This window comes from Pituophis catenifer, unplaced genomic scaffold, assembly GCF_029215685.1.
Source record: "Pituophis catenifer annectens isolate HBS135680 unplaced genomic scaffold, rPitCat1.0.hap2 SCAF_9, whole genome shotgun sequence".
NCBI classification, from domain to species: Eukaryota; Metazoa; Chordata; class Lepidosauria; order Squamata; family Colubridae; genus Pituophis; species Pituophis catenifer.
The window spans coordinates 29,387,587-29,410,599 of NW_027256889.1; the positions used below are offsets into that span (position 1 = coordinate 29,387,587).

The 23,013-nt window shown below is 41.5% G+C and overlaps 1 protein-coding gene across 1 annotated transcript in view; it reads left to right on the plus strand.

Moving 5' to 3' along the window:
• FNDC5 (fibronectin type III domain containing 5) overlaps window positions 1–19,410 on the plus strand; it is a 42,845-nt gene extending 23,435 nt beyond the window's left edge. The window contains exons 5-6 of the mRNA XM_070949866.1: window positions 16,527–16,660; window positions 19,369–19,410. Coding sequence (XP_070805967.1) covers window positions 16,527–16,660; window positions 19,369–19,410 — 176 coding nt within the window. The remainder of the gene's footprint in view (window positions 1–16,526; window positions 16,661–19,368) is intronic.
• Window positions 19,411–23,013: the final 3,603 nt, after the last annotated feature.

The following is a 23,013-nucleotide window of genomic DNA, read 5'->3' on the forward strand; positions in this document are numbered from 1 at the left end:
GAAAAATAAAATAAAAATATAAATGAGTAAGTGTTGAAAACAATAGAAAGTGAAAAGAAAGAAATAAGCTACTTCCGATATTTTTCACAGCGGTTATAGGCCTTCTTGAAACAGTTTCTTCCCTTCTGAATTACATAACGCTGTAACTTCTCCCCATATTCAACCTTATTAATTGGTAAATCCAGAAATCCAAGTCATTTTTATCATTTTCAGCAAAACGTTTATAAAGCGTTTCCAGTCTTTTATAAAAGTAGTAGTTATACCCTCCCAGAGTCACTTCCTTGCAAGATGGGTAGATATATAAATATGCTAAATAAATAAAATATTTAGTTTTCTGTTGGCATCACTTTCTGCCACTGTTAAAATAATAACAAATGAGGAAGGCTAAAGGGGATGAAGTATATGGGCATAAATAATTGGGATCCTAAGAACCGCTAGGACCATGCATTCTGGGTGGAGATGGTTGGACCTTCTGACTGGGTTGACCTTCCTGCACTGGCTCACTTCCAGTGCATGAGGCTACCAGTTTTAATAGCTTCCATAAGAGACAGGTTCCAAACTGTCTCTTATGGCCCCATACAACAAATACTATGTTTCAGTTACCAAACAGCCCTCATTGGCTGACCTGTTGCTATGCCCTATTCCAGTTCATGAATATACTCTGACACTCCTCCCTTCATAACTGGAATAGAAATAAAATTGAGTATCTTAATATTCTTCCCAGACCTGAATTTTTTTTGTAAAGTTTTTTTTTATTTTTTAAACACAAACAAACATACAATACATCTTTTCTGAACAGAACACTGGCCCGGTCTTAAATTTGTACAGATTTTTGTTCATCTTTAACACAATTTTATATGTTCAATTTTTATCATAGCATATATTCTAAATTTAAATTCACACAATATAGTACAATCCACAATTATTTCCTTAAATTCTCTTATTCTAATCCCAAATGATTCTTTTATCATCTATTCCAAATAATACAATTCAACATATTAGTAGAAACCAATTAAGTATGTATCTTAACCCAGATATTCCAACTACCACAATTTCATATATTAAACTTCTTGTTTCTGTGTCTTATTTCAATTCTTAAACATCCCTACATTTTGTCATTTCTTCATATTGACTTAAATAATTCATTATTATCATTCTATTACTTCATCAATTATTTATATTCTTATCTATTTTAAAAATAATCCATTTATCATAATTTCATTAATTAAGAATATTCAATAAAAAATCAATTGAGTATCAATCTTAATCCAGTACCCTTAAATTTAAATTCATACAACATAATACAATTCCCAATTATTTCCTTAAATTCTCAACATATTTATAAAAACCAATTAAATATATCTAATTAATTCATAATCCAATATCATTTCAGCTTTTTTTCTTTTTAGTTAAATTCCAAATATGTAATTAAGAATATTTCAGTTATTACAATCCCCTTCATTAGTTAAAAGTATTCCAATTGTTACATTCATCATACATCCATATAGTTTAAAATTACTTCGTTAATAGCACAATTTCATCTTTTCTCTAGTATTCTTTTCATTTACCCCATATTCCTCTTCCCTTTCTTTCTCCCTTTCTATCTTTATATTTTATTTTATTTTTATTTCTCCTTCTTTTCTTTTGTACTATAAAATCCCGAACTCTCTTTTCCCTTTTTCTTATCTTTCCACTGTTAATCCCAGTATAATCATTGTTTTTTAAAATCATAAACTCTTCTATTTTGCTGTGTCTTTCCCATTATTTTCCATCCCTTTTTCCTTTTTCTTATTTTCCCACTGATAATCCCAGTGTAATCATTTAAGTTTTTTATATTCTTTCTAATCCAACCTCTTTTCCTTCTTTCTTTCTTTCCCCTTTTTCTATTTTTTCCATTGTTAATCCCAATGTAATTTTTAAAGTTCTCCTTTTTATTATTACTACCCACATAATCATTTAGTTTTCCATGAGTAATTTCCTTGTCTTTGTCTTCTTTATTGTCAGTCTCTTTTTCTTGCTTCTCATTAGTTATTTCTTTGTTAAGTTTGAATATGTCTTAAGTCAATTTTTCGATCATCAAGTTTCAACTTTCCAGGCAGCATTGTGGTCATTTCCCTTATTTCCATTTTCAATTATAAGTACATCATTTTCATCATTTTCTTAAGTTCCTGCACCATTTTGTTCTTTCTAGGTTGATATTATTCCAATTGAAGTTATGTTGTAATCCTCTTTTTTTTATCCTCAAAGCACTTGTGAGCAAACAAAGCCTCCTTAAAAATTCTCACATTCTCACAATTCACAAGTCCAAGTTTTTTTCCCCAAAACAAAGATTCAGTGTTGTAGTATTTTTTTCTCCTGAAGATGGCTTTCTACAATCCACAATTGCAATCAACAATCTAGAAAAGCATCCATTTTGTTTGCAATCTGCTTTAACAGTCTTTACTTATTTAATTTTTCCTCTTCTTCTTTTCCACCTTTATATGCACCAAATCAATTTAAAGTTCAATCCAGATTTGTATAGTCCAAATTCCACGTTAGATTCCAATTCAGTTTCAATTTAAAATCTTTAGCAGGTTTTTCTTCATTCTTTAATCTTCCTCCCTTTAAAATTCCCAAATTAAAGAAGGATCTTTTCGGGTTCTTAATTCTTCTAATTTTTTAAAGTTCTCCAAATAATTAAGTCCAAAAAACAATTTTCTGATCGGGTTTTGTCACTTTATAACTTAGTCTTCTTCTTCCATCCTTTCCCCACCCCTATTAGCCGCTGTTATATTGCCAGGATATTTACAATTATTTTGAAAGTCCTCTTTTTTTTCCTTTTTTCCTATCAGTTAGATGTCACTCACCTGGCATCAATGTTCCACTCAGTTCTCCGCTCCTGCACAATGTTGCCCCAGTTTACTGGCAGTCGTAATGGCCGCCACTCCCCGCTGCAGAGTCAGGGAGAGTTTCCTCTGACCTTTGAGGAACTTGCCTGTTCCTCTTGATCTTCTGAGGTGCCTCTCCTTCTTCCCTGTCCCTACAGGACAGATCTGGTCCAAAGACCCCTCTGCAGCGGTTCGTCAGTCCGGGATTTCGCAGGGCTCGTCGGAGCCCGCTAATCCCCTACTATCTCGCCGCAACGCTTCCGGTCAAATCCTTCCCAGACCTGTATTTGAAGACCCAAATTCACAGTTCCCTTCAAATACCTAAGAATTCCTTTTTATACCCATCCAACGGGTTGGTGCAGCAGTAAAGTGACTTAGAATGTTTATTGCACAAGCTATGTCTGGTCTGGACCTCATTGTTGGGTAGTATCTTCCTTTTGTACACCCATTTGCATCCTATGGCTTTGCAGCCCTGTGGCAAAGTCATAGATGTGAACACTCTATGTTCTCCCATGGATTTCTTTTCCTTGTCCATGGATTCTTTTCATTTTCCTTGTTCAAATTTAGGTAATGCCAGTACTTCCTTACATTACACACCTTTACTTTACTAGCAGAATACCTGCCAGGTGGAATCCCCTTGTTCCATCGCTCTGACCTGCGTGGCATTGATTGCTCTTCTCTGTTAACACACTCTTGCACCATACTTGAGTCATCTTCCGACTCCTTTATTTGTGCTTTTTCACTTTCTCCTCCCTGAATGCTGACACTGTCACTAAGTGAGTTGCTGTCACTAAGTGGATCACCATCACTAAGTGGATCATTCCAAAAATTGGCATCAATTCTGTTCCAAATTCGCTCTGCAAAGCTAGCAGACCTGGAAATCACTATTCTCTTGCTCCCATCGCTCATCGCTTTGAGCCAGGCTCATAGCCTGTAAGCCTGAGCTTTCTAGCCTTTGGTTTTCCCTTTCTCCTAATTGCCTGTGGAATATGCACCCACGCATTGCTTCCAAACACCCTTAAATGTGCCAGAGATGGCTTTCTCCCATATAGCACTGCATATGGAGTATCATTTATAGAGGAACTCCACAGCCTATTGATTAAATAATTAGCAGTCAACTAATTCACCCCAATATGACCTGCTCAGACCAGAATCCTCTAACAGTGAATCCTTCATTGTTTGTAAGACTCAATTCTGTTTCTCGACCACATCATTCTCAGCTGCTGTGTACGGATTTGTGTGTTTGCGTTTTATTCCCAACTGTCTCAACCACTATTGAAAACTTGCTGACATGAATTCTGAACCTGTCCGTTTGCAGCTGACATACCTGTTGTTTATACCTTATTTCTATGAAGCTTACCCATTGCTTAAATTTCTGTAGCATCTCTATTTACTCTTTAGTAAATAGCAGAACCCAAACCTGCTGTAGTCATCTACAATGACCAGCATATATTTTGCTCCTCCAAAACTGGCTTGCATTGGCCCAACCAAATCTGCATGTACCAACTCTAGAGCTCTTGTTGTCTGCCTTGTGCTACCCTTGCTTACTGGGAATGCTTTGGACTTTGATGATTTGCATACTGCACAATCCAAATATGCCTTACATCCCTTTAAATGTAATCCTTCTCCAAACTGTTCCATCTTTTGCAAAACTCTGAAGCTGGCATGGCCAAGCTTTCTATGCAAGGGATGAACACATGAATCATGCTATGCCACATTTCCAAACATTTGTGCACATTGAACCTTTTGTCCCTGCAACACATAAAGATTATCCTCTTTTATGCTCTGTGCATACATATGTATGCTCTGTGCATACATACTTTTATGCTATGTGTATACATTCCCATTTCTCTTTATAAGACACTTCCCATTTGCAAATGTGGTCTCAAATCCTTGCTTGTCCAAACTAGAGACACAGTAAATTATGCTCCATTTCAGGCACACTAATATAAACCTTTGCTTCAAACATGGAATCAGGACACTGCCTTTTCCAATCACTTTACCTTTCTGGCCATTCGCCAAGGCTACTGCATCTCTTCCAGCTGGATCCATCCTGAAAAACAATTTTGAATTGTTAACAATTGTTGGACTAGCCCCACTGTCTATTAACCATTTGTCTCTGCTATTGCAATAGCTGACTTTTGCCACAGCAATTTGTCTATCTGCTGATTTTCTTCCTTGCAAACAGTTTCTGTCTTGCAAATAGTTTCTTCCTTGCAAACAGTTTCTCTTTAAATGTGTCTTTTCACCACAGATGAAGCACCGCCTCTGTTGCTGGGCTGTATTCTTCTGCTGCTACATTTCTCTTTGTAGTCATCTTGTCTGTTGTTCTGTTCCTTGGGCACCTAAGGAATTTCTCCTCGTGGCCTTTTCTAAAATGGCGTTTCTGCTCCTCAGAAATTAAACAAGCTTTTAAGGCCTCCAAATGCAATTCCTGCTCTGGTTTGCACTCAAATACTGCAGAAACAATGTCCCATGTTTCAGCCAGACTGTTTAACACCAACAGCACTTTCTGAAATTCAGGAATATTCATTCCACACTGTTCTAATTCAACAAATAGAGTCTGCATGTGTACAAAATGCTACTCCACATAATCATGTGGTTCAAGCCGGGCTCTGTATAATTTTCTTGATAATTGCACAATATTGCATGCTAACACACTCATATGCACACTTCTCAATTTCAGACAGACTTTCTGTGCTGTTGTTAAATTAGCCATATTGATAAATTGTTCATCATCTAAATTTAAGATGATGTAGGCCATTGCTTTATCATGCTGCCTCTGATCTGCTGCTGCTAATGGCCCCTTGGGTGGATTAACAACGATATCCCAGAGCTCCTTAGCCTTCAGGAAACACTCCATCTTTGCAGCCCAAATAATACAATTCTTTTTTTTTTTTTAATTTGATTTATATGCCGCCCTTCTCCGGAGACTCAGGGCGGCTTACAATGCGTTAAGCAATAGCCTTCATACTTTTGTATATTTATACAAAGTCAGCTTATTGCCCCCACAACTGGGTCCTCAATTTACCTACCTTAGAAAGGATGGAAGGCTGAGTCAACCTTGAGCCTTGGCGAGATTCGAACCTGCATTAATTGCAGGCAGCTGGTCTTAATAACCAGCTTAATAACAGGGTGCCTTAGACCACTGTACTACCAAGGCTCTTCTCTCCCAAACGAGGCAGAGAGCTCTCCCTGAATTCAACAGCCATCCTGCAAGCCTTCTCTGCCTTGTTGCTCTTTTAACACAGGCAGTCCTTCAGCTTAATTACAGTTCAGTCTTTCTGCGTGCTCTGGGCCCATAACCTGTCAGAGTTTGTTGCAGCACACACAATCAGACACAATTAAATGAACTTCAGCAGGATTCAAATTACATAAGAAACTTCTTTATATACAATACCATACAGGAGAATTCTGCATACAAATCAGGAACACAGAAGCAATATTCATAGAAGTAAGTCATTACAGAGTAGAGAAATACAGAAGCTAATATATTGTACAGAGGCTGCCATTACAGAGGCCAAACTAACTCTTATTCATTTCAGCAAGTCTAAGCCACGCCCAGATTCCCAACTGTCTCTTATGGCCCCATACAACAAATACTATCTTTCAGTTACCAAACAGCCCTCATTGGCTGACCTGTTGCCCTATTCCAGTTCATGAATATATTCTGACAATCTGTTCCACTGGTTGCTTATTCTCACTTCAGGAAATTCCTCCTTAGTTCTAGGTTGCTTCTCTCCTTGATTAGTTTCCATCCATTAGTTCTTGTCCTACCCTCAGGTGCTTTGGTGAATAGCTTGACTCCCTCTTCTTTGTGGCAGCCCCTAAGATATTGGAACGCTGCTATCATGTCTCCCCTAGTCCTTCTTTTCATTAAACTAGACATACCCAGTTCCAGCAACCGTTCTTTATATGTTTTAGCCTCCAATCCCCTAATCATCTTTGTTGCTCTTCTCTGCACTCTTTCTAGAGGCTCCACATCTTTTTTACATCGTGGCAACCAAAACTGAATCAAGTATTCCAAGTGTGGCCTTACCAAGGCCTTGTAAAGTGGCATTAACACTTTACGTGATCTTGATTCTATCCCTCTGTTGATGCAGCCTAGGATTTCATTGGCTTTTTTGATGGCTGCAGCACACTGCTGGCTCATATTTAAGTGGTTGTCCACTAGGACTCCAAGATCCTTCTCAGAGTTACTACTATTACTACTCTTTTACTACTATTGGGCAAAGTACCACATATACCAGTGATGGCAAACCTTTTAGAGACCGAGTGCCCAAACTACAACCCAAAACCCACTTATTTATCACAACACAGCAATTTAACCTGAATAATGAGGTGTTACTACCTAAAATAATGATAAACAACGCAGAGTTCAGCTAATTGTTCTAAAAAAACGTGATAAATGCACTTTTATGCCCCTTCATTTTTTTCTGCTTTTGAAATATTACGTTTAGCAACAATAAAAAAGAAAAAAAAGTAATATCATTTCTCTTTCCCTCCCTCTCTCTCTTCCCCCCTCCCTTCCTCTCTCTCTCTCTCTTTCTCTCCCTCTCTCTCCCCCCTCGGTGTGGTGGAAGGAGCCCCTGAACTGGTGCTGGGTGGTGGGAATCTGACGTCTGGAGGCTGAGGAGACCAGGAGTAGCACACCCACACTCAGCTGTAGGCGGAAAGCCCAGCTGGCTGGCAGGGAGGCAGGGCATCCCAACACAGGCAGCTCTGCAGGAAAAGCAACTGACATCCAGGAGGCTAAAGCAAATCAAGATGACGCAGGGTTGCATTGTGTCTTCGTGTTGTAATGGGCTCCAGGAGGAGGACGGGACCCCGTCTCCCCCACTGTGAAGTGCACTAAATTTCATTGTTGTGCAAGGGGCAGGCCATGGAGGCAACAACAGCAAATGCACTGTGATGAAGGCAGAATACTATTTCATGCATTTTTTAGTCCAGCAAATGATAGTGGGAAATGCGACAAGAGAAGTGCAATGGAGCTGGGCTGGGGCAATAGTGCATGTGCCCACAGAGAGGGCTCTGAGTGCCACCTCTGGCACGTGTGCCATAGGTTCGCCACCGGGGACATATGCTGTAACCTGTGCATTTTGTTTTTCGTGCCTAAATGTAGAACCTTACTTCTTTCACCATTGAATTTCATGTTGTTATATAGTTCAAGTTTGTCAAGATCCTTCTGTATCTTTTTTTTTAATTTTTTTTTATTATTGAATTTCTATACCGCCCTTCTCCCTGAGGACTCAGGGCGGTGTACAGCCAGAATTAAAAAACATGCAGGACAAATATTAAAAAACAATTAAAAGATATATAAATTTGGCCCAATTAAAACTCACCATCAATTAAAACATTTAAAACATTTAAAAACATTTAAAAATTTCTTCTTAAGCCTATCTGCTGAAGTGTTGGCTATTCCTGCTAGCTTGGTGTCATCTGCAAATCTGATGAGTTCCCCATCTATCCCCCTCATCCAAATCATTGATGAAGATGTTGAAGAGTACTGGGCCTATAGCAGAGCCTTGGGGCACCCCACTGCATACTTCTCTTCATGTAGATGCGGTTCCATTGAGGACTACATGCTGAGTGCGGTTGGTCAGCCAGTTACGAATCCATCTGGTGGTGATACTGTCTAACCCACATTTTTCTATCTTATCAAGTAGTAGATTATGCTCTACTTTATCAAAAGCCTTACTGACTCACACTGCAGCTAACTTGCTGCAGCCAACTCACAATGGACAATTCACTGTGGGACAATCCACATGGGATAATTCCACACGATAAATGTTAACACCCCCCCACTGTTTCTTCTACATTATTTCCATTTTTCTCAACAGAAATACTGTCAAAGAAACAGTGGCGGATATATATTGTGTTGAGCTATCCAGCATGGAATTGTCCCATGATGAGTTGTCCCATGGCAAGTTGGATGTAGCAAGCTGTCCCACAGGAAGTTGGATGCAGCAAGATGATGCCAACAAGTTGGCTGTGGTGAGTTGTCCCATTCCGGATTAAGGGACTAGTTGCTAAAACAAAGAACGAACAGTTGCAGGGACTGAGTATATCTAATTTAACTAAGAGAAGGACCAGCGGGGTGACAGGATATCAGTGTTCCAATATTTCAGGGGCTGCCACAAAGAAGAGGGAGGAGGGTCAACCTATTTTGCAAAGCACCAGAAGGCAAGATAAGAAGCAATGGATGGAAACTAATCATGGAGAGAACTAGTCTAGAACTGAAGTAAGAATTTCCTGACAGTGAGAACAATCAATTGGTGGAAGGGCTTGCCTTCAGAAGTTGTGGGTGTGCCATCAATGGAGGTTTTCAAGAAAAGATTGGACAGCCATTTCTCCAGAATGGTACAGGGTCTCCTGCCCAAGCAGGGGGTTGGGCTAGAAGACTTCCAAGATTCCTTCCAACTCTGTTATTCTGTTATTAAGCAGGAGCCACAATAGTTAAGCAAATTCATTGTCGGCAATTGGCATTTTTTGCCAGAAACTGGCAAAAAACATAAGTCATGGAAAATGTGCCCCAGTATGATCATGTGACCATGGGGGGGGCAGCTATCAAAATTTTGAATCCAGGTCATAAGTAGCCTTGGAGAGGTCTGCCAAAACTTCAGTCCCTAAATGATCAGCTGTTTTAGTCCTGTAGACTAAAACACTTGCTTAAATAAGATTTACAAACAAACCACAATTGCTGGGTCCACAGAACATCCTACCATGGTGAAGTGCAGCTTAGAAGTGTGATATTTGGACTGACAACTAGTTGGATTCACATTAAAAATACGGTACTTTGCATAGTCTCTGACTATGGCTGCTTATTTTTATAGCATCTACACTCGATGGCTCTAGTTCTGTGATGGGGTTAGCAGCTTTGTTGCCAGGATTATGCAAAACCATCCCACCTCTCTTGGGAACAGAACTGTCAGAAAATCTCACAGACTTTCTATTGAAGCCTCGGCATCTCTCCTAGGTCCACAGCCAGAGGATTAGGAAGAGTGAGGTTAACCCAATGAATCGGGGCTTTCTATATCTTTTTGCTGCCATCTAAGGATAATTCAGATTTCTGCAGCCCAGATGCAGCAGCTCTTAGGAAGAAGGGAACTCCAAGACCCCAAGCCAAAGGGGCTGGAGGACAGCACAGAGTAGAAGGAGGGAGTCTTACTGGATTTACAACAGTAAGTAACCCAATAACATGTCCTTTGGCATCAAATAGGCTCCACACTCTACCCGATTTTAATATTTTTTAGCACTCTACAAAACAAAGATAAACTTTTCCCCCTAGAACATCTGACCCCCCCCAAGAACATTTATAGAAGAGAAACATGGCCAGCTACAGTTCAGTATTTGTTGTGAAGTCATACTCATCTGTACAGAAAAAGGAAAAAATAAAAACCAAGCTGACATCTTATGTCTAAGATGGCAAGCAACAACTCACTGTTTTCCCTCTGGCCATGCACAAACAGCCAGATGTTTTGTGAGTGGGCAGATGGGCCCAAAAGAAATTGTGGATCTCCATCTTAAGTAGCAAGAACTGCTGGAAGTGAAACCCTTTGACTATATGTGTAATCCCAACCATTGTGGAGGTTAAACATGGCAAAGAGTTTTCACAGTATTTCAGCTAAATCATGCAGCATGCTTGGCTAAAGCAGGCTTTGCAATTTATAATCCAGAGTGTTGTGGAATTTGTCAGTGTCATAGCATACTCTGTGAACAAAAGCCTCCTCTGAAGCCATAATATGGTTTATTATATTACAGCAGATAGGACAGACCAGTTGTGTTGCTGCTAACCTGTATTTAGCAAGTGATGTGAATTCCGCCATAAGAACAAGGAGGGAGTCAAAGCTGCTAGCCATGTATGGTAGCTTAGTCTTAGGCTGGGGACATCATTTTTCTCAACTGCTAAGAGGATCAGGGGAAAATCAGTATATTTTTTGCTGACATTTTTGGGGGGTGGGTGAGTCAGAAATACCTATTCTTCTCTTAAGTTTTATGAAACATTTCTATGTGTTTTCTTGAGAGACCCTGTGGGGAAAGCAAAGAAAATCAATCTGGGAAGGGTTTTTGTTTCACTGGAAAATTGACCAGAAGATATTATACAATAGAGGACATCTGGCTAAGACTGAGTTGTGAAAATGACAACAGAAAGAACTAAATATCAGGGGACAAAGAAAAGTGCCACCCCACTCCAATCCTGCCTTTCTGCAAAGCAGTGAGCAGTGAAAAAGAACTGGTGTCTTTTGTGAAGGAACGTTGCTTCCAACCGATTTGATTCCCAAACAGAAGCCTGGAGTAAAGAACAAGCATTGCACTAACGGACAATGCAGGGCACAATTTCGGCCATTAAAAGGATTCCCTGCAGCTATGAGGCTGTGCTTGTGTCCAAGTTTTAAATATGGCACATGTAGAAATGCCTCCTAGAAGAAATGGTGTCTCCAAGTGTCCAAATCCAAAAAGGATTTGGCATCCATCCGCCTCCCATGTGGGAAAAGCATTGGCCACGTGTGGCAGAGATCACCATGGGTAAGCTGGAGGCTGGCTGGGCAACTGCAGCCAGCTTGATCGGACTGTTAGAAGAGATGTTAAAGAGGCAAGGGCTTTACCCTAGTCAGCAGCAATAATTATAGTCCAGTTTATCCTGACGCATAGGCTGCTAACTAGTGTTCTCAATCTTGGCTGCTTGAAGATGTGTGAACTCGACTCCCAGAATTTTCCAGCCAGCATGGTTGGCTGAGGAATTCTGGAAGTTGAAGTCCACACATCTTCAAGTGGCCAAGGTTGAGAAACATTGCTCTCGATATAGATCCTTTCTCAGGCGCTATGAGGAACTGGTCAAGAGGATTAAAACCCCAATGAGGTGAAATGCTCAGCCGCCCAAAGTAAAGAAGGCTGGCCTAAAACCACAAAAGACCTGTGAGTAGACTAGAGATATGTCAATGCTAAAGATGCAGGGGGCTTGAGGTTAGTTTGAGTGCTGTGTTGTATGGAAAAAGAAATCTACATTTATGGAATGGACCTACCTGGACACATCTGATTGAGCTGGGAACTTAACTGGCCTAATTAATTCTGAATCATAATGCAAGAAGAAGAGTACAGCACAGAATCAGAACAACCTAGCCAGGACACAAATCACAAAGCTACACTAGTACTGTCAACTTATCTTCTTCATGTTCAAAATGGAAATGTATGAGCACATAAAAGGGATGCCCAAGGGATCCCCATTATCAGGAGTCATTGTAGAAATTGTCCTGCGCGAACTAGAACACCATGCATTTCAAAATTACATACCTAAATTTTGGTGCAACTATATGGATGACACATTTGTCATCATCAAAAGAAATGCCCTGAAAGACTAGGCAATTACCATTTGTAGATGTGCTTGTCAACAGACAGGAGGATGGAAGCCTAGAAACCATGGTTTATCATGGCCACCAACATTCCACACATTCTTAGTTTCAACAGTAACCATCCACTGTCATGCAAAAAGAGTTGAGCCAGAACACTATATGTTAGGGTGAGAACCCACTATAGTACCCAGCGAGCTAAACAACTGGAGAGCAGGTACCTATGTGAACAATTCAGGCAGAATGGGTGCCCATAAGCATTTGTTACAAAATGCCTGAGCAATACGCAAGGGAGAGGAAGGAAGAAGGCATAAGACCATGTATATATGGCACACCTTGTCATACATCAAAAACATTTCGGAAGCAATAGAACACAGCTTCTGACATCTGCAAGTGGGCATCGCACACTTCCCAGGGGCTAGCATCTGAGGACAAATCCTGAATTGCAAAGATCATTTGGAGGTGGCAGATACTTCTAACGTAATCCCTGCATAGATTGCCCCTGTGACTATGTAGGACAGATGGGGAGGAAGCTAACCACCAGATTGCAAGAGCACAAATGAATGGTCAGACGAGGTGGTAGCCTCTCATTGCAATGAACAAGGACATACATTAATTTCACAGCTACTAAGTGTGTTGGCTGAGCAGGTACAAAGATAGTCAGGGAAATGATTGAAGCCTGGGAAACAGACCCCTTGTCAGTCAACAGGAGTGCTGATTTACCACCAGCTTATTAGGTACTTAGGAGCCGAGGACTTGGCTGCACAAAGAAACAACAGCCAACGACTGGCCAGCCATCAAGACTCCAATCAACAAATAAAAACCCACACACAACCAGGCACCACATAAATACTATGCATAGAATAGCTCAAAGCACACATTCTGTTAGAGAGAAGTACCCTGAGGATGGGCTCAATCACAAGACTGAAAACTTAGAAGACTAAATCTCTGGTCCTGGTGACTGACCCAGATTGGATCCTGTGATAATGCAAGTATTTCAATAACTGAGCATGATTGCAAAAATGCATCAGATTTGGCACTCTGATTTGCAAAGTAAGGAGAGTTGCAGCCTTCCATTTTGCCAGTTTGCAGTTGCAGGCAAACTCTAAAGTATCCACCTCAAAACATTATCAATGGTTTGTCCATTTATCATTGGATTTTAGTGGATGCACTCCTATCACCCAGTCATTCCGGTATGCTGATGGGAGGGTTGGTTTGCAACACATTTTATCCAGCTAATTCCTTGCAGTCCTAAATACCGTATTTTTCGGACTATAAGACGCTCCGGACCATAAGATGCTCATTAGCTTTAGAGGAGGAAAACAAGAAAAAAAAATCTGCCTCTGCCTCCCAGCATCCATCCAGTATTCATCTGGCTGGCATCCTTGCTGCAAACAGCAACAGCCTGGTCAGTTTCAGCATGTTATTGCAGCTCCAGCACATGACTCGTCAGGGCTCCGCTCTGTTGTGCCCACCACTGGTCAACTGAGCTGCTGCTGCTGCTGCTGCTGCTGGGGAACGCTGGAGCCTTCGCTGCTAAGCAGCTGATTGATGATTGGATTTGGCTCCCGGAATACTGCCAATCAATTGTTCTAGGCAGTGGGGATCACTGCCACCGCCACAGCTCGTTTGCCGCCACCGTTTGCCACTGCCGCCACCCATTCGCCAGCTCCCATTTGCCACTGCCATGGCCTGTTCACCGTGGCCCATTCACTGCGGCCTGTTCACTGCCGCTGTGGCCTATTCGCTGTGGCCCATTCGCCGCCATTGCGGCCCATTCGCTGCGGCCTGTTTGCCACTGCCGCAGCAATAGGTGGCAGCAATCCCCGCCACCTAAAACAGCTGATTAGCGCCGCACCAATCCCTCTCTCCCCTGCCGCAATATTTGCTCTGTAAGACGCACAGACATTTCCACCCACTTTTTTGGGGGGGGGAGTGCATCTTATAGTCCAAAAAATATGGTATATCAAAATTGTTCAAAATGCACAAAGAAGTTTAAAGAAAAGTTTGGGAAGCAAATTTGTTTTTACAAAGTTATTACTACTGATCTTACCATGATTCACTTAACAACTGTGTTATTAACTGCAGTGATTCACTTAACAACTGTGACAAGAAAACTTGTAAAATAGGGCAAAACTTAACAACTGTCTTGCTTAGCAATGAAAATTTTGGGCTCAATTGTGGTTGTAAATTGTGTGTATTGTGTATCATATCGGGAGACAATAATGTAGATTATTTGTTGTAACAAAGTGTTTTATGATATTTGATATTTAATTATGATATTGCCACCATGAACTTCCCCAGTTGTCCCAAAGGTGCTTTTCAAAAGACAACTGGACTTTCTTGTTTTTTTCCTTGAAAATTTTCCCTTCTCATCCAAGAAGCTTCTTCAATTCTTGGCTTGGTTGAACTGAAGAAGCTTCTTGGATAAGAAGGGAAAGGTTTTCAAAGGAAAAAGTTCAGTTGCCTTTTGAAAAGCAGCTGTGTGACAGCCCTGACCTGGATGATTGAGAATCATGTCCATGTTTCCCCGAAAATAAGACCCTGTCTTATATTTTTTTGAACCCTGAAATAAGCACTTGGCCTTATTGCCATGCGCTCAAAAACCTGATTGGGCTGATTATCAGAGGATGTCTTATTTTGGGGGAAACAGGGTGTGTATTTATTCAGGTGGTATGCCTGCCCATCTTGACAAGTGTCTCTGAGTAGTGAACAAGGTTAAAATAAATTAAAAACAATTCCCATCACAAATACAAAAACTAAAATGCACAACAGCCAAGAAAGATATCATAACTGGCAATCACTAGCACAGCCTGGACCTGGGACCCTTTACGTGCTTGGGGACCTTGGCCAGACCCAGGTCTTTAGGGCCTTATGAAAGGCTATCAGGGTCAGAGCCTTCTACTCAATCAATAAAGATGATTAGGGGGTAGAAGCTAAATCATACAAAGACCGGTTGCAGGAATTGGGTATGCCTAGTGAAAAGAAGGATTAGGGGTGACATGATAGCAGTCTTCCAATATTTGAGGGGCTGCCACAAAGAAGAGGGAGTCAACCTATTCTCCAAAGCACTAGAAGGTAAGCAAGAAGCAATGGATGGAAACTAAACAAGGAGGGAAGCAACCTAGAATTAAGGAGTAATTTCCTGAGAGTTAGAACGATTAATTAGTGCAATGACTTGCTTCCAGAAGTTGTGGGTACTCTATCACTGGAGGCTTTTAAGAAGAGATTGAACAACCACGTGTCTGAAATGGTATAGGGTCTCCTGGTTGGGTAAGGGGCTGGACTGGAAGACCTCCAACTTCCCTTCCAACTCTATTATTCTGTTCTGTTATTCTTTCCAGGATCACGTGTATCCATCCCATTAAGCCCAAAGAAAGTCCTGAATGGTATAGGATCTCCTGCCACTGGCAGGGGGGTTGGACTAGAAGACCTCCAAGCAGGGGTGAAATCCAGCAGGTTCTGACAGGTTCTGGAGAACCAGTAGTGGAAATTATGAGCAGAGAACCGGCAAATGCCACCACTGGCTGGCCCCAGAGTGGGGTGGGAATGGAGGTTTTGCAATATCTTTCTCCTAGGAGTGGGGAGGGAATGGGCATTTTGCAGTATCCTTCCCCTGCCACGCCGGCAGAACCAGTAGTAAAAAAATTTGGATCCCTTCCAACCCTATGGAGAATGTTTCACATGGTGGACACCACAGCAGAAAAAGCATGCCTCCTGGGCCTCGGCAACCAGGCATCTGAGGACTGGACCAAGAGCACTGCCATCCTGGCACAGTGGGGAAAGACAGTGTTTCTCAACCCTGACAACTTATAAATGTGTGAACCTGGACTCCCAGGATCCTCCAACCAAGGTTGAGGAAGACTGCTCCAAGAGCTCACTTTATCATCGGTGATTTCTTTTATTTCCAGAGCAACTGCTCACAAAGTAGATGGGGTTGGGAACGAGAGAATGACCCATAATCAGCCAATGAGGCTCCATGACTGAAGGTGGAATTGCACCTGCCTCTTTCGTTGGAACCATGTTATCCCATTGGCCCTCAGTTTGACCAGTTCTCTAGATTTTGACACTAAAAGAGAAGAAAAGCAGCCCTGTTTAAATGTATGAGTGTACCTGCCCCCTTCTCAGTTGCTTTTGTCGCCCTGCAGAACTTGGGACATTTAGAGAGTGCAAAGCAGCATTCTGCAGAGAAGTCACCTGGGGCAGCTCCCCTCCCTCCCTCCCTCCCTCCCTCCCTCCACCAGGAGGATGGTTGGAGGTGCTTGTGGGACCTTCAGGAAATCCTGATCTGTGACCTCTTTCCTTCCCTCAGGGGTGATTGCCCTGTTCTGCAGGCAGTATGACATCATCAAAGACAACGAACCAAACAACAATAAGGAGAAAGCCAAGAACACATCAGAAAACAGCACCCCAGAACACCAGAGTGGGGGCCTCCTGCGTAGTAAGGTGAGGAGGAGGGTAGGGAGGGATGGGCACACACAAAGCAACTGGTATTTCCCAATAGAGCCTCTGGAAAATTCAATTTCTATCCTCCCGCCCTCCATCATCCTTCATAGAAAGAGGGGTAGAGTCACGCTTAGGTTACAGCCAGAGGCAGCATATATAGGGCAAGAGTCCCAAAACACCCTGAGGCTTTTCCCATTGGCATCCTTAGCAGAACCCAGCATTTGCTGTGGCCATAAGAAGTACTTCCAGCATTTGGAAGAGGTCTCCTCTTTCCTTTCTGAATTCTTCTCTGTGGCTTGTTTTGCAGGCCAGAAAGGTTGCATAATCATAAAGTGAGGCTAGGCCAATTCCACGGGCCGAGATAAAAATGAGATTGCCAGCCTACTGGAGACATGTGTGAGTCACTAATCATGAAAAGCTCCCATTCTGCTGTATCATACACCCCATGAAACCCTTTTTATAATATACAGGTACAGTTAACATTTTAATAAATGCAAGATGTCCAAATGCAGGTTAGCTGCTCCTAACCATTGCAGTTATCCAAGAAAACAGAACAAAATGTATCGCCTGAAGAACCATCCTAACTGTTCTAGAAAGTCTTCTCTTAGCCTCTTGTTTAACTACCCCAGGGAAAACCTGTTCCCATAATTCCATCTCCAAAGTGGGACTTACAGGTATATCACCTTCCCCTCTGCCCTGTGCACCAGCTTTCCTTGCCCCACCCAGCCACGAAAGGCTGCACAGGGGATGAAGAAGGAATGATGTGCCCGCTACTGCTGGGTTTCCTCGTGGCAGTCCCTGCCCAGGCCCTGGCAGGAGACCCATGGTTGCAGGGCAGCAGATTCTGTGATGCTAAGAGAGGGGAAGGGAGCTCTGGCCTGAGCAAGCAATGGTAGCAGTTCAGCAGGCCTGGCTGGGCACTGGTGGAACTGCGAGAAGCCACTAGTCCAGAGCACCCATTAAAAAGTCTTAAGGAAGGTGCAGTACTGCAGCTACTTCAGCTGACTGCTAGTTCAGCAGATCAGCAAATCAAATCTCACCGGCTCAAGGTTGACTCAGCCTTCCATCTTTCCGAGGTGGGTAAAATGAGGACCCAGATTGTTGGGGGCAATATGCTATTTAGTATACTGTCTTTGGTGTAAGCCGCCCAGAGTCCTCGGAGAGTGGGCGGCATAGAAATATGAATAATAATAATAAAAAAAGTCTTAAGGAAGTGTGAGATTTTAAAACATCCAAAATTTATACTCACTAATTCGACAGACAACTCTGATGTACAAACAAAGAAGGTTTATTGAATTGTGTTCGCAAAGGCAGGCCTCCACGTCCCTTCCCAATTTGGATTGAGATCGTGAAGTGCGCTTTTCAAGTTTCACATCATGCATTTATACATTTCCACACAATATACGTCACGCCTAAGATCCCTTACATTCTGTGTTCAAGACAAACGTCATTACCCCTGCCTTGTTACAACAGGATCTATCTTATCTTGTCTTTTACCATTTGGCCGGAGCGTGGGCTTCCTTCCTTGAACATTCAGATCAAGCTGACACACAGTGATTAGCTCTTTATCATTTGTGGTTTTTATTTGGCCTTGCTACTGAAGCTTGCAGTAAGAGTTATTGACTTAAAGTATTTTATAATTCTTCTGATACATTTTATAAAAGAGTAACTTTCCATCCATTCTCACAGAAGGAGGACAGGACCAGGAGCTACATTTTTACAAATAAATCCATCTACGGTGTGACAATAAGTAAGAGCATGTTAGTTGTGCATTTACCAACATAGGCATTATCTGCCAGCTGCAGCTCAGCAGCATTTTGAAGACTGCAGAAATACTTGACTTAAAAACATTCATTTAGCAACTGAGATTACAACAGAACTGAAAAAAGTGATTTACAACCAGTCCTCATACTTACAACATTCCCAATTGCAGCTGCAATTGTGCAAATGTCCTGAATCTTTCTGTCTAGGCAACACTCACAATAAAAGCAATCAGGTGCCCTAAAAGCTCTTCAGTTTGGCACCTAAAAATGAATAAATAAAATGTCAAGTATTCCAAGCTTCACTACAAGGTTTAATATGGAGGAGCTGATTCATTTTGATTCCTCCTTTGATATTGGAGGTGCAGAGGCAGCTGGAGTTTCCCAAAGCAGGAAGGCCAATTATGTCAACAACCTGGCACTGAGCCAAGCCAAATATTAAATGATGGAGGGGTGTAGAGAGACCTGATTCAGGAAGCTGCACTCTGGATTGACAGAGGCCATCTACTTCATCCCTGGATGGCCTGATCCAGCCACGCTGTGTTGAACATCTGGGGCAGGGACTGCTAGCTCCAAGTCAGGGGACCTCTGTGAGTGTTCTTTATGCACAGAGACACCTCTCTAAGAGTGTAGCTTTAAGGTGTATTCAGGTACCTGGATACCCTAAGTCCCTTACACTAAGTCCTCCCATCAATCTATTTTGGAAGAAGAAACCCTGAGCAATGAGAGTTGGACTTCTTTCTAGCCATGCACCCAACTGACTTAACACTTTTGGTAGACACATTCTAGTTCAGGAGTGTCCAACATTGGCAACTTTAAGACCTGGACTTCAACTCCCAGAATTCCCCAGCAAGTCTTAAAGTTGCTGAGCTTGGACACCCCTGATCTAGACTGTCCTAAGGCACAATGTCTTGACATTTATCATTGTATTCCTTTTCTCTCTTCCAGTTTCCAAAAAACAAGCCCTCAGTGAACATCATTGAAGCATGACAGCTGCACCTCTTTTCACCTTCCTCTCTTCATTTTCCTCTCCAAGATCTGGCAGCCAAGAGGTGAAATACTATTAGACTTCCTGCTCAACTGGCTCAGTTAAAACCTCCCCATTTTTGCAGTGGGAAAAAGAAAGTCTGACAAAACTTTGCAAAATGAAGAGAAAGACTCTGCAAGGAAAACAGCCTAATGGGAATGTTTCCATGAAACTGTCCAAAAACCCAGGGCCAGTCTTCAAAAACAGAACTAGCTTAGATCTCCCCAACTCCATGCCTTTCAGATGTAATGAGTGATAACTCCCCTAATCTCCAGCAGGTATGACCTTTGTGTCTGGGGATTATGGGAGATGAAATCCACACATTTGAAGGGGACCTGAATAGGGAAAACTGAATTACATTTGCTGCCAGAGATAATAAGATGTTATATGTCTCTTCCTTGTCCCACATCCAACTCCTGGAAAATAGTCCATCTTGTTGCTATTTTGCTTTTTGGCTACCGTGGTTAAATTTTTAAGGAGGACATGCTATCCTGTATTTCAGGCATCACTGCCTTAGTCTCTCCTTCTGGTGGTAATATTGGAGACACTTTTCCTTGGACTAAACAAAACGTTTGGCTTCACGATGAATTCCATTGCAGGATCTTGTTCTTTGTGCATCAAGCACTTATAAACTGTTTGGAGGCATTCAATGTTCTTTCTTTAAAACAAAAAAAACAAAAACAAATCAGAAGCACATGACATTTTCCACCTGGGTTCTCAGGGCTCCATTAGCTGCTGTTGCTGCTTTCAGATTATTTTGAGCAGTTGCGTAAATCATCTTATTCTCACGATTTGTGGGATAATCAACACAGAATGCAAAAAAGATAAAGATGTTCCAGGTTTACAGAACAATGAAGTTTGACAGCACCATACAGAAGAACTGAACACATGCTGTTTTCTCCTCTTAAATAGGGACAGGATAATATCCCACCGCTGTCGCAAATATATGGATTTTATATCCCCTTAATTTTTTCAAAAATGTCTTTGCAATTATAGTTTAGGGTAGTTCTGAAAATTATACAATCAGATGATCCACCAAATCAGGTTAAAGAGAGGAGGGTCTCACTTACTATCGTGTTTCATAGGAGAATAGCCAAAGGGGTGTGTCATAGGAATCCATAATAAGCACTTCCTGTTTGGCCCCAACAGTTAATCCTCTATTTTGCACACTCAGAATATCAGTGATCAGTTTTATGAAACAATCCAAGATAAGGGCAGTAAGTGTCTGCCATTAAATGTTTTAGTCCCCTTTTTGGGGGGGTGGCCACAATCACAATTCATGCCCTATTAATTTCCTTTTGCAAAAAAGCATTTGCATTTGCCTGTTTTAAATTTACTGTTTTCTTGGCTGGACCTTAATTTTAGGGCAAGTAAAAAAAGTAATCAATTACTTGGTCAGAAAACTGGAATTGAGGCCTTACCTAGCCAGTTCCCTGGCTCCTCAGACAGATCACCCTTTCTACTATTCCTTTTCAGTGGGGTCTGCTGTGATGCATCCATAATTGTGTGCCAAGCAATTGCAATCTGGTCCATGAAAAGTATTAGTCCTTGCAGGATCTCCAACTTAATATTAAGAGCATTACATCTGAGTAGCTGGCACCAATAAGAGTTCTTGCATTCCTGAAATCATTCCCCAACTGTGTTTGAATGCTCAGTTGGGGGAAGAAAAGATCCCAGATTAAGGGTCTCTGACAATTCGCCATGGCCATCTCACCATAGGACAATTCGCTGCGGGACCAGAATTACATTAATATCAAAGAAATGGTGGAATAGAATCATTAAATAGACGATGCAAAAGGAGGGACAGAATGAAATGTGAATGGCAAAAATTAAAATAATTTTTATTTATTTTAAAATAATTAAATAGAATTGTTAAATTGTCCCACAGAGAGTTGGTGGTGGCAAATTGTCCTGTTCCCCTGATTAATGCAGGGTGAGAAGGAGACTTTATAAGTGGAGTGTTACTTAAACTTTCCTGCAAGCACTCAAGAAAAGCGGGCCCTTGGAATGTTAATGGATGTTGTTTGAGGGAGGGGATTCAAGAACTGGATTTGAAGTGAATTTACAAAATTGTGAATTTTGTTAGTGCTGCCTTCACCTGCCTTATTAGCAAGACATATTTTTTTAATTACTTAAACTTTATTGCTGTAAGATCAAAATGTGGGGGGAATCTTTTTAATTCATGTATTTATGCCCTGCCTTTCTTTTCTCAATGCAGCCTTGCAATCTGCCAGATCTGTGAAGGACGAGGCCAGGCTGGGTCTTGTGCCTGGGTTAGGATAGGAACTAATTTCCTACATTCAAAGTCCACCATGCTGGTTACTTCATGACAGAAACCCACAAACTGAGCCAAATCAGGATATAGTGGATGAAGGAGCAAACTCAAACTGCTTCCTTCCAGGTCTTAATTATATAGCTCTTGCTACATATGCAATTGCAGTTGAAGTCTTAAAAACATATTTCTTTTCATTCTATTTGAAAATCACTACAGCTTTGCCCCAAAACACAGGCAATCTCCACCTTCCAAGCCTGCTGTCTTTGTAGACTGCAATTTCCATCATCCCCTGTAACCCAGCTTATTTGGAAGATGTCAAGTCTGTCTGATGACTGGCAGAGTTTCTTCATCAAAGTGGGTTGATAATCTTAGCCTTCCATACAGTGGTGCCGTTTAGAATTTTCAATATCTCTGCATAGATATGAGCTAATATATGAATTTTTCTCCACTCAAGTCCTGAAACTAGATAAAGAGAATCTATTCCACCAAATGAGTCAAAAATTATATTTGTTCATGCATTTATTGAGAAAAATGATCCAAAGCAGGGGTGAAATGCTCCTGGTTCGGACCAGATCGCCCAATCCGGTAGCGATGGTGGCGGGTGGTTCAGAGAACCGGTAGCAAAAATCCCTGCACGCCCCCTCCCCATGCCCAGCTGAGCAGCGCAATCATCAGAGGCTTTTTTTTTTACTTTTAAAAGCATTTTTTCTACAACCTCTTCAGCCCCGAAAAAATGCTTTTAAAAGTTAAAAAAAAAAGCCTCTGATGATCACGTGGCTCAGCTGGGATTGTCAGAGGCTTTTAAAAGCATTTTTTTCTACAACCACCTTGGCCGAAGAGGTTGTAGAAAAAATGCTTTTAAAAGAAAAAAAAAGTTGTCTACGCCCACCCAGTCACATTACCCTACCATCACCAAGCCACGCCCACAGAACCGGTAGTAACAAATTTTACATTTCACCACTGATCCAAAGCTACATATTTATGTGTAGCAAAAGTAGGCAAACCTTTGCTTTCAATAACTGGTGTGCCTGCCTTAGGTAGTAGTAACTGCAACTAAGCATTTCATGTTTTAGGTCATTCTTATGCAGAAATATATTGAAAATTCAAGGGAGTTTGCAACTGTTTTTCTGCACTAGTGCAGCTAAAAACAGATCCCTGCATGAAGGGCCACACAAAGAACAGGCAGCCCATTAAGAAAGGAATTGCCCTTCCTCATCAGGTGTAGGCATGCTGCTCCCTGAAGCCATTCCCTTGTATTTGGGGAAGAGTTGGGTTTTCCCCTCTTCCTTCC